The sequence below is a fragment of the Carica papaya genome, chromosome 5 (genome assembly GCF_054855325.1).
Source record: "Carica papaya isolate Zhongbai chromosome 5, ASM5485532v1, whole genome shotgun sequence".
NCBI lineage: Eukaryota > Viridiplantae > Streptophyta > Magnoliopsida > Brassicales > Caricaceae > Carica > Carica papaya.
In genome coordinates, this window is record NC_142313.1 from 6,240,346 (window position 1) to 6,252,306 (window position 11,961).

The 11,961-nt window shown below is 32.0% G+C and overlaps 2 protein-coding genes and 2 non-coding genes across 4 annotated transcripts; 3 read left to right on the forward strand and 1 right to left on the reverse strand.

Annotated features, from left to right (window-relative positions):
* Nucleotides 1-3,689: 3,689 nt before the first annotated feature.
* Nucleotides 3,690-4,552, forward strand: BAP2 (BON association protein 2). The gene has a single exon (XM_022031688.2). It carries the CDS (start codon nt 3,836-3,838, stop codon nt 4,394-4,396), a length of 561 nt encoding a protein of 186 aa, XP_021887380.1. The 5' UTR covers nt 3,690-3,835; the 3' UTR covers nt 4,397-4,552.
* A 251-nt stretch (nt 4,553-4,803) lies between these two features.
* TRNAG-GCC (transfer RNA glycine (anticodon GCC)) lies at nt 4,804-4,874 on the forward strand. Its single transcript has one exon. It is a non-coding gene; the product is annotated as a tRNA-Gly (tRNA).
* Nucleotides 4,875-4,877: 3 nt separating this feature from the next.
* On the forward strand, nt 4,878-4,960 carry LOC148253704 (small nucleolar RNA snoR114). Its single transcript, XR_015820862.1, has one exon. It is a non-coding gene; the product is annotated as a small nucleolar RNA snoR114 (small nucleolar RNA).
* A 249-nt stretch (nt 4,961-5,209) lies between these two features.
* Nucleotides 5,210-10,028, reverse strand: LOC110824682 (RING/U-box superfamily protein). The gene is made up of 5 exons (XM_088219830.1): nt 8,986-10,028; nt 8,415-8,534; nt 8,173-8,305; nt 7,579-7,743; nt 5,210-5,851 (listed from the first exon to the last, which is right to left on the reverse strand). Exons 1-5 carry the CDS (start codon nt 9,561-9,563, stop codon nt 5,675-5,677), a joined length of 1,173 nt encoding a protein of 390 aa, XP_088075956.1. The 5' UTR covers nt 9,564-10,028; the 3' UTR covers nt 5,210-5,674.
* Nucleotides 10,029-11,961: the final 1,933 nt, after the last annotated feature.

Below are 11,961 nucleotides of genomic sequence, written 5' to 3' on the forward strand. Positions count from 1 at the left end.
AAAGTTTTGAAGAGGGAAAAAACCCAATTGTGGGAGAACAATTTAAATAGCTTTTTTTTTTCTTTTTTTTTTTTTTGGCTATTCATAACAAACCAATAAACTTTTGAAAAATATATTAATATTATGTTTGGCTATTTAGTTAGATTTTATAAATAAAATTTTTACTTCACTATATTTACTATGAATATAAATAAATAAGTGATATAACATACAAAAATTTATATTCATTTTTTAGTTTTATTTTAATAAAAGTGATAATAAAAATCTAATATTGATAATATTATAATCAAATGATGGCAACAATAATAGTAGTGACGACAATAACAATAGTAATAAAAATAATAAAGATAGTGCTAATGGTGATAATAATAATAGTAGGAACAGTAATAGCATTTACAATATTAGTGATGAAGGTAACAAAAATATTTGATAGTAACATTATTGATAATAGTATCTACGATGGTAGTAGTAGTGGTAAAAATAATAATATCGGATAATTACATAAATGGTGGATGCAATAACAAAGGCAACAATGGTAAAGATATAGGTTGTAAAGCTAATAAAAAAAGTAATAGTAGTAATAAATGTGATAATAACGAGAATAATGGTAGTGATTGTCATAATAATTATTACATATGTCATAACCACAATTACAATCATCATAATTATAATTTTTACTACTATCAGTATTACTAATATAAATTAAAAAGATGATAATAAAATTTTTCGTATCTTCGATAGGATAACTTCGGTCTTGAAAGTTATTTGACGTTTTTATAGCATATCATTGATTTCTCTCGATTTGTAATCCAATACGCAAATTAATTGGCTCCGTTAGGCTAGCTATATGTTGTGCATTATCAACGATTTCCACAGAGGGTGGCAAAACGATATCTTTAGCAGTTATATATCCGGAACCTTTAACACAAATAAAGGCGTTGCGAGTTCCATATAGATTACTTCTTAATAGAATCTCTTTCAAATTCATTAAAATTTCATGTACTGATTCTTGAATATCTAATGATAATAAAATTTTTCGTATCATATTACTCGTGTTCTTAACATAATCATCATCTTAATATTATCGTACCCGATTTACTATTATTCTTGAATATATGAGATAGGTAATTATTCTTGTAAAAAAATATTATGTATGGCGTATACATATTTATATGGTATTTAGTTAATAGCTTAACAAAAATTTCACAATATAAATTTCGAACAATTTTAAATTTTTATCACACTATTGATTAAAATCTTGATATCATACTAGTGTATATATATTTCACAAAATAAAATTTTATGTATAATTAAAAATTACCCAAAATCTATAGTAGCAATAAAATTCAAGCCAAAACGTAAGAAACTTCTGCAACGTTTACAGAAGGAACAATAAAATATGATTACAGCCAAGAATTTAACATTTATCAACTTTTCATAAAAAAAGGAAAAGTAGTAAAATAAAAGTAAAGGAATTAATAGTACAATGATACAGAAACTTATATTACTCCAGGGACCAAGTTTAGCCCGTACACATATAGATATATATATACACACACACACACACACATACATACATATACATACATGTATCTATGCAGTCTCTTTCACGTGTTGGAAGATGAAACAGAAAGGGGAATTTGATACGAATTCTTGAGGTATATTTTTCAAATTTCAGAAAACGTCTAACACGATTTTTTTATAAATTGAAATTTGAAAGAAATTTTATCAAATTAAATTTGAAAATTAGAAAGCCTATGGATCGTTGATTCAAATCAAGATCTAGGAACCAAATATAAGCATATATATATATATATATACACACGCACGCGCACACATATATATATATATAGTAAAAAGATGGTTTCAAGCAATTACTGGTATTAAAATAATCATAATACGAGTAATCTATACGCATTAATATACATCCGACTCAAAATGCTTCTTTTATATCTACATCAAGTTCAACTCATTTTTCATTTAATTACTAACAAATATTTAGTTTTAATCTCCATACGAACAATCATTAAAATTTTTGATAGTTTAATTTAGTTTTTCCTATTTAAATTGTAAATTAATACATATAATATTTTAAAATATTTAAATTAATCTTTATATTTTTTTAAAAAAATATATTTAATGTACTATTTAACTATTAATGCACACTAATACTATTAGTAAAAATATGACGGTAAATTCAGATTTGAGGTATATTCGTATTAAAAAGTAAAATATTATTTTAATTTAAATTAATAAAAAAAACTAAAAAAATATTGTATCGCATAATAGTTTTATTTTATAATTTTGTTTTCTTAAGTAGGTACTGACTTAACTAAACTAAACTGTGATAAATATTTAACTTAAATTTACGAAATGAATTGATAGTAAAAAAAAATTAAATTAATAAATTTAACTAATTTTTTTTTTTTTTATAGAAAAAATGATATAATTAATAGTTTAAATAGTTAAAGTGGGAGGAAGAAATTAGGAAAATTAGTGGGAGAGTCAACTCCAAATGCAAATGGGCATTATGAATTTTTCTACACGTTTTGGATGAGAATTGTTGAAATGATTTGTGAAAAATGAAAATTGCCTGGAAGAAATGAGGGGGGGGGGGGAGTCAACTCCAAATCGGCGTCAATATAAAATGTTACGAGTACGAAATTTTCTACACGCTTGCGCAATGGCAATGACACTCTTTACACTCGTCACTTGCCACTTCCACTACCCATTTGGAAAAAATATATATATATTTTATATATATCTCCTAGTTATATTCATTCCATCAACTCTATTGTGTGTAATATCATATATTTTTTGTATTATATTAATAGCTTTGCTCCCTTCAATACGCACATGGTATTATGGTCCATCTGAAAAAAAGATGTCTGCTTCAAACACCCCGAGACATATATTCATACACTATGCTCGTAAGTTTCAACTCAATAACTCAAAAAAGACATCAAATGATTATGCATAACCTTATAAAAAAAGACAACTGTTTCTCATTCAAATAGTATATGCACTTAGATGAAATGAAAAAAAAAAAAAAAAAAAAATCAAATAATACGGAGTTTTAAGAAAGAATATGCAAAGTATAAAATTAAAATAAATGAAAAAAATATGTAAAATTAAAATAAATGAAAAAAATAAATAAATAGTGGACAAATTTTAAAAGTTATTTTGACTTTTTTATTTTTTTTAGATAAGACTGAGTTATGTCTCTTTTTTTAAATAAAAAAATTATTGCTGATACGGCGACAAATGCGGATTTAAGGGTAACTACGCGCGGGTCACGTCACACATGACGCGCCAAACACGTCGGCACTAATTTAATAAATTAATTTCCACCAGCGAACCGCGCAGTCAACAAAAACAACTGTTGAGCTCCAAACGCCGCCTATTTTGCTCCAAATTACAATTGGCTTTGATTTATTTAACAGTAAAAATTTAATTCACAATTTTTTTTTTCTTTTTTATTTTCAGATAAATCTTTTATTTGCAATTCAGAGTTTACACTTCATCTTATAATAATAATAATAATAATAATTTAAAATTATTATAAATTTTTACCTACTCAATTTATACGTTATTAATTAGGTCCAATAATAAAATAATAATCAGACGCCACAGTTTCTGAGCACCTTCTCTCTTTCTTTGCTTCTCTCTCCCTTCGTTCTTGTTTCTGGATAACTTCCGTATCGGTAGCCAGCACCCTGATATAAGTAATGTTCTCCGGCTCCCCATCCATCATCTTTCAGATCTTCAGTTTTCCGATTTTCCAGAGCAGCCAACCCTTAGAAATAGAACCAGAAGAACCGACAACAGAGAAACAATGTCTCGCGTGCTAGAGATCACTGTCTTATCAGCAGAGGACCTGCGCATTGATAGAAAATCAGTGAAGAAGAATGCGTACGTGACCGTGAAAGTGGATCCGTTCAACTATCGTACAACGAGGATGGAAGAACAAGGAGGGAGCTATCCGTCGTGGAACGAGAAGCTGGAGATGGACATGTCTGTCAACGGCAACACGCAGTTCATAGCATTAGAGGTTAATTGTAGGACGTCGTCGGGGGAGAGGAGAATAGGATCAGCGAGAATGCCGGTGACGGATTTCATGGGAGGATACGCCCCAGAAGGTCACTTGCATTTGTTGAGTTACAGGTTGAGGGACGAGAGAATGCAGAGGAATGGAATAATCAATGTGTCGGTGAGAGTGAGGGTGAGGGGTCAAAGGACGTCGTTTAGGGATGTGAAATCGGCGGAGAGAAAAACGTTGCCGGATTACGCGTGCTCCTCGCAGGCTGTCGGGTATGGTGTGCCGGCTATGGAGAGGAGTTATGGTGGAGCGGTTACGGGAATCCCTGTTTGGTGTGCGTATCAATCCAAATTTTGATCTTCAATTATTTTATTTATTAATTTTTTGTATTGATTACTCAACAGAAAGAAAATTGATTGTGTACAGAAGAGTATATAATCACCCAATTATTAGCTGAAAATCGTGAAATTGGTTTGGTTGATAATAAGATTTATTTAATCCTATTTGTTTTTATGTTATTTTGTTACACGTGGGATGAAGTGGTATTTATCTGGATAAATTTGTGCTAATATGTCCGATTAAAAATAATTTAATTTAATTTAATTCCCCACAAAAAAAAAAAAAAACGTCTAAATTATTTTTTAAAGATTTTTCCAATTCAAAATCTCTCTAAAATATATTCTGACTCCAACTTTCTGCTTGGCGGCCGTATGTGAGGTGATAGATCTAGTTATATTAATAATACAATGCGAGGAGAACAAGAAGCACCAGTGGTCTAGTGGTAGAATAGTACCCTGCCACGGTACAGACCCGGGTTCGATTCCCGGCTGGTGCAAAGGAGCTATGATGATCCTGCGCTCTCGTGGTGGCGGGTCCACCACAATCACCTGATTTCCAGATGAGATGTGCGCTTCTGAGCTCCTCGAATGTTTTTTGAATACCAAAATTCCCACCAATTATATTATTAACAACATCTTTTTTTTTTTTTTATTATTATTTTATTACCTTGGTAAATAATCTTTTTATAGACCGTAGTCCAGCTGTTAAAAAATCATTAGGAGACTGCTTCTGGGTAATCACCAGCTACCATCAACTTGTCCAAGAATGGAATCCTTAATTCACGTTTACAAAAATCATGATAATAACTTGTGAGCGACGGCAAAGAAGACCTGAGCAACTCAAATTCCTCTTTTTATATATACATATATATATATATATATATTGATTATATAAATAAACAAGAGATCCCATTTCATAGAGCCTGACCAGAAAATAAAATTCAGCAAAGACTTCAATATTTACAACAGACGCAACCTACTTACCTCTTTTTGTTTTACTCATTTAAAAAAAAAAAATAAAGAAAATACTACGACTCAACATGCACCAGAAAGGGAATTCACAATCAGATCCTCTCCAATGGACAGCTTCTTCCCTTTTGCATTTCTTTCTTTAGAGGCAACTTTGACAACAAAAAGAACCTCTCTTATTACATTGGAACTTATACACCTAACCAATCTCTGGTCAGACAGCTGTCTCAAAACAAGGCTTTCACCGGTGATATACAGGAAAAACACATCCTCCAAATGTAAAAACTAGCCAGGAAGAAGACCCTGAATCATTACTTCTTTTCCTTTTTCATACTTCTTCGCTACCACTTTGATCATCGGTCTTCAGGATGTTGTACTTGCAGAGAGGGCAGGTAGCATTGATGTACAGCCACTTGTCTATGCAGGCGCAATGAAAATGGTGACAGCAAGGAAGTTCCCGGAGTTCACTTCCATCATCGTAGGCAGAAAGGCAGATACAACATTCCTATGATTCACAAGAGAAAAGATGTTAGGATATGTGCAGCTAGAAAATCTAGCTTACTGGGCATTTCCATTTTTATGAGGCAGAGAAGATACATAAAAAAAACTATAAGAATTTTGAATAATTTGATTTCGACATGCCATCTTAAATCATTTTCAGGGGGAAAAAATGGTATGCTATGAAGCCAATATCCCAGAATTGAAGTATGGAAACCGGGTAAAGATTTCCATTATTTTTTACCCTTTTCAGGTAAAAAATAATGGAAATCAGAATAAACTATTCTATTTTAGTCTGAGATAAGGGGAGAGGAAGAAGTGAAGCCAGTTTGAAGAGGAGATCACATTCCTTATCCCCGAACCCCATGGAAAAAAATTCCCCGTTCCTGTCCCTACTTTTCCTGCACGGGGAATAATCCTCATCAGGGTCCTCGCACGGACTGAAGACTCCCCCTTAGTACATATTTAGCTAATTCTATCATTTTGCAAAATATAAAATATGCAATTTTAAAATAAAATCTATTTAGAAAAGGTAGCTACTTCCACATCTCCATCCCTATTTTGAACGGGCAGAAAAATTTTTCTATCTCCATTTAAACTCAGCGTCAACAAGGATTTAACTCGTTAAAAATAGAGACTCCTGCACGAGAACCCGGCATGGCAGATCAAATTGGAAGTCATACCTAAGATGAAGAGAAAAGATAAACTATAATGTTTAAGATTATGTTTGGAATAAATTTAGAAACTTTGTGAAATTTATTTGTAAATTTACATTTAGTTCATGAAATTTAGAATTTATTATTCCAGTTTCACATGACACTATTTTTTCATTCATTTTAATAGAAGTGTTTCTCTAAACGAGTTTCATAAAGATTCTAGTTCTATCTAAACATAATGTGGAAAATCAATCATTCCCTAAGGGAGATGGGCAGAGGCAATGATGAACAAAAAAGATAGAGGTTTACTTTTTTCTTTAAAAGAAATATGACAAATTAGTCAAACAAGTAGATGTAATTTTTTAAAAAAAGTTACCAGAGGTGAATTCTTTTAAGCACTTGGAAGGTAACGAGGGTAAATTATATTCACCCTATTCACCTTTCCATTCTATTAATAAATGATCTCCAGATTCCAGACAAGGTAAAAGATTTTCCACTTTTTAATTTTCGATGCCATTCGTTTCCACTTTCAGATAAACCTTAAGCACACTTGAGTTATGATTATTCTTAACTATACAATTCTCCATCCCTAATTCAATCCTTTCCACTGTAACTAGTAGATCCTGAAGCTTCCTTTAAGCATTAGCCACTTATGGATCAGGATATTCCTCTTTCCACTTCATCAATGAATTTTCTCCAAACAAATAAAGAAATTTCACCTCCTTAATATTTCCATTCCATTCTTTCGGTTCTCCCAAATGAACCTAAATCTTCCCTCATACACATGGACATTATGGTTCACACTGTTCCATTAAGGAATGGTTTTCCAACAAGCCGAATAATTCAACTCCTAATTTCCCATTCTATTCTTCCTTATCTCCCAAACAGACCTTAGATCTTCCTTTAAAACAATTGTGTTCGAGCTGAGACACACGTACTGCTTAGTTTAAGTCCTAATTTTTTAACACTTGTGAAACAGTTTATGGAGTTTATGTGGTTCAAATAACTTTAATCTCACGAAACTACATATAACTTCATTGCGATACTAAACTAAATATAACTGCATTGTGATACTTACGGCATCCTCATGGGAGAGAACACGTTCCATGGGCATTTCAGCACCAGATTCTGTCATTATTCCGCTGTAAGATTCTTGAACCTCACCATTAATTTTCTCAAATTCACCCACCCTGCGGAATTTGTACTTTGGCAATCGATCAATCTCTTCTTCTGTGGCACCTTCCTGTTTTTAGAATCAAAGTTATGTAACTTCAGGGCATCATTGCAATCAGGGAGCAGAAAAGGCCAGTATATTTGATGCAAAGACCAGTTGCCTGAGAAACAAACAAATGATAGGAACAAAATAACGGACCAAATAGAATTGTACATTCCTCAACCTTTATTGATTATGGAGGATGTGTATAACTTAAAAAAGATTCACTTTAAACTGTTGTTCATCCTAGCTTGATTATCGCACTTAATTATGTCAATAACATGAACCCAAGTAAAGAAAAAGAACTGTTAACTTGTGCTTAGCCCTTGTTTAAGTACAAGTTCTTAAAAACATGTAACATAAGAGCAGTGTGTTAAAATCTTAAGAGTTAGAAGTCATACTGAATAACTATTATAATATAAATGTAGACAAAAAAGATCATTCATCCTAGTGAATTACCCGGTCTGCTAGTGCATATAAAATTGCAATTATGCAAGGAAGACAGCAGCAAACAGCAATACCAACGAGGCACGCAACAACGATGCAAATCACAACAAATACCACATCGAAGGCTAGAAATGTAACGCAGAGCCTGCAAAATAAACCTACATATAAGCACAAGTCCAGGAGAACGGTATACAAACAAAAGCTACGGGACAATCAATAATGCCACATCAAAGCCAAAATCTATCCAAACAAACCAGTAAAGCTGAGGCGAATTGCGTGTCAAAGCTGTGCCATCAACAGTTACCCAATAGAAGCCAATGATCCACCAGACAAATGAAAACATTGTATTTGCTGATTCCACACTCTTAACAAAGCTGCAATAATAAACATGAGGATACTTCAGAAAGAAAAAAAAAAGAACTAAATGTTATCATAAGGCACGATTGCCCTGCAAACTCATCCTTCAAGCACATCCAACTACAGCGTCAACAAAGTTCAACTTCAACAGAACAACATATTTACAGACGTTAAAAACTTTGAGATACTGCAGTTACCATGAAGATTTTAGTCAAGAAACTGTGAATCTGTACTAAAACTCCCCCTAGCTAACGTCAAGCAGCAAAGCTCCGAGCTCCCAGATTAGCAATTTTGAAATACGTAAGGGTTATCTATTTTAATGAGAACACGCAAGTCATCTTCCCCTATCATCCCTTCAACTGGAATGGAAATCAAACATGTCTTCCAGTTTACACACAGGATGTGAAGATGATCAGGTTTAAAGCAAAGACTATACAGAGAAAAAAACAATATATTTTTGTTTGGTACCTGGTTTCATTTTCATTCTCTTCCTCCTCTACGCCATAACTCTCAGAATCCCCTACCTCGTTTCCAATCAGAGATCCAGAACTTGAACCCGCACCTGATTCCCCGTTTGTCTCCGAACTCAGATTCTGCCTCTCACGTCGCTTCTTATACTCGACAATCACGCACCCAATATGGAACAAGCACTGCAAAACGTACCCAACAATCCACAATCTCAAAGGCACGCCGGGTGTCTCCTCCAAACTCAGAGCCAAAACCGCGATCGAGATAACCACAAAGGCTAAATTCCACAGAACGTCAAGCACTATGATCGGTTTTGAGTATGCCCAATCGCTCTGCCGCTCTTCCAGCTGCTCCGCTGCGACTTCCCGGACTCGCACAGAAGGTTCTCGTAGCATCATCCGACGGCTGCTGGCGCGGCGCAGGAGACGGGAAGCCGCGCCTCGTAGAGGGGGCGGAGGTCGGCGAAGGAAACGGCGGCTTCGTATTATGTGATCGGCTATGGAGCGACTCAGGAGAGGCGTGTCCACCGCATCAGGCGCAGACGCAGAGGACATGGGTGGTGGGATTGGTGGATACATATATTTTTTTGGGATTTGTATTAAAATTGGATAAAATATTTTGGTTGGATTGGGAGAAAGTGATTAAAAAGCTGATTCCATCTTGGGTTATGTGAGAAAGATTTTGAAGGACTGACTTTTCAAGGGTTTGAGATTCAATCCCAACAACTCATATTGAATATTAACGTGCGTATTATGAAGTCGAAAACACAATGAACCTCAAGAAATCCACCATTGATGAAAACTTAAGCTTACAGCAGATTTTTATAGGAAAATAGAAGAACAAACCATGAAAATTCAACGCTAGAATGGCGTTTACAGAATAGCGTTACGAAATTGGGAGTGGGATTTTCTTAATTCGGAAGATTTGATTGTGGGATTTGGAAGAGTTTGAATTTTGGTGTGTTTATTTACTGGAGATTTCCAATTTGAAGAAAATCCGAAAACTTGGCTCCAAAAAAGATTTTTGATAAAATGACGACGAAGAGAAAAGAAACAAAGAAGCCCGGGGGGTGTAAAAGACTACTGCGAGTATAGAATGGGCTGTACTCGCTCTGTCGATATGACATGTGTCGTATCTAAGCATTAAGCACTCTCCTGTTTGGACACGGTTCGTGCAAGCGTTCCACCGTTATCGTGATTCATCGAATTTTTTAATGCCATCATTAAATACAACCTTTCTGTCTTCCTCACTTTTTTTTTATTTTATCTATTTGGTAAAATTAAATAATAACTTCATAAAAGTATAATTAATAAAATTAATAATTTATTAAATATTAATCTGTAATTAAGGTTTTTCAAATCTTTTTAGAATTTCGATAAGGACAAATATCAAATTAAAATTTTTTCATCTTTTAAAAAATTAAAGTGGATTATGTTTGGTTCGGTCTAATTTGAATCTTATCAATTTAATTTCTAAATTTGAATAAATTTTAAATTTTATATTTTACCGAATGTAATTATTTTTATTTTTAATAAGAAAACAATCATTAAAATATTAGAAACCGTTTTCCTTAAATTTATCTCTAAGAAAAGTTAATCAAACAGTCCCATCAATTGCGTCTTTATGTACAAATTTTGTCTCTAAGCTTTCTAATTATGAAATATATTCTTCCATATATTTATCATAACTTTTATTAATATTAAAAATATCTGAAACGCATACATCCATTGAATGATTGATAGTTTATATTTATTTAATATTTTTTGTATGTGTAAATATTTCATTGCAAACACCCAATTATATTACCCAAAAGATTTTGAAATGGATGCAAAAACACTCAGGATAATTCTATAAAATATAAATACTACATGTTGATCTAATTTAATGTTTAAAAAAAATATATATATATATAATAATTTTTAAGGATAACGTATCTTATACGTGAAATTCTGAATACATGTATTCAGTTTTCGTAATATAGTGAGTCACTTGGTTATTATTTTTGCTGATCAATTTAACATATACATTCGGTCGATACTTTAAAATTTCAGGACAGTCTTGTACGATGAAGCTCAGCTCAGACCAGCCATCTTCTTTCAATGATAATGCAGAGCGAATTATTTTTGCATCAACCTCCATTATATTATATCTCAACACAAATTCGTAAATGTATTATAAAGTCGTTTGGCATCCGAAAAGTTTCACTTGATATGCTGAACGACATATGAGATGATATCGATAAGAGAAGATTGACACAACTTTTCCGTTTGAGTCACGAATGATTGCATTAGAAAAGAAGAGTGTTGTTTGTAACACATAAAAAAGTATGATGATTATATTTAAAAATATAGAAATAATTATTACGGTTCCATATATAATTCTTTTATATAAAATAATATTATTGATCGAGTGAATAGGTAACCAGCTTGCACAAATAGATGAAGTAAAGACTTAAAACTCTCTCTATAAATCAATCATATCATTAGAGATATTTATAGTCTTGCTATATAACACATGAACAATTAAATTATAAAATATAAAAATTTAACTAAAGACAATAGTTAGTAAAAATAATGAATTAGTAAATTTGAACAATGATTAATTTAGAAGACAAAACTCAGTTTCTAAGCCAAGAGGGTAAACATTTATTTGATTATAATAAGTACATATTGACCATTTACAATTCTCTATCAATTTATTTTAATTATATTTACAAATTTTAATTATTATGCACATAAAAATCAATAATAATCCACATATTTAATTTATAATTAAATAAAATCTGTTTATATAATTAATTTTACATTGAGATATTTGTATTCTCTTTTATAGAAAAATATACAAAATCATCAAATTTATTTATCATAAATTAACACACAAATTACATAATATTTTTATTTAGATTTTTATCTTATTTTGCAAGCCCATTTTATTATAATCCATTATGCTCTAAAACTCCGTCATTATTTTTATCTG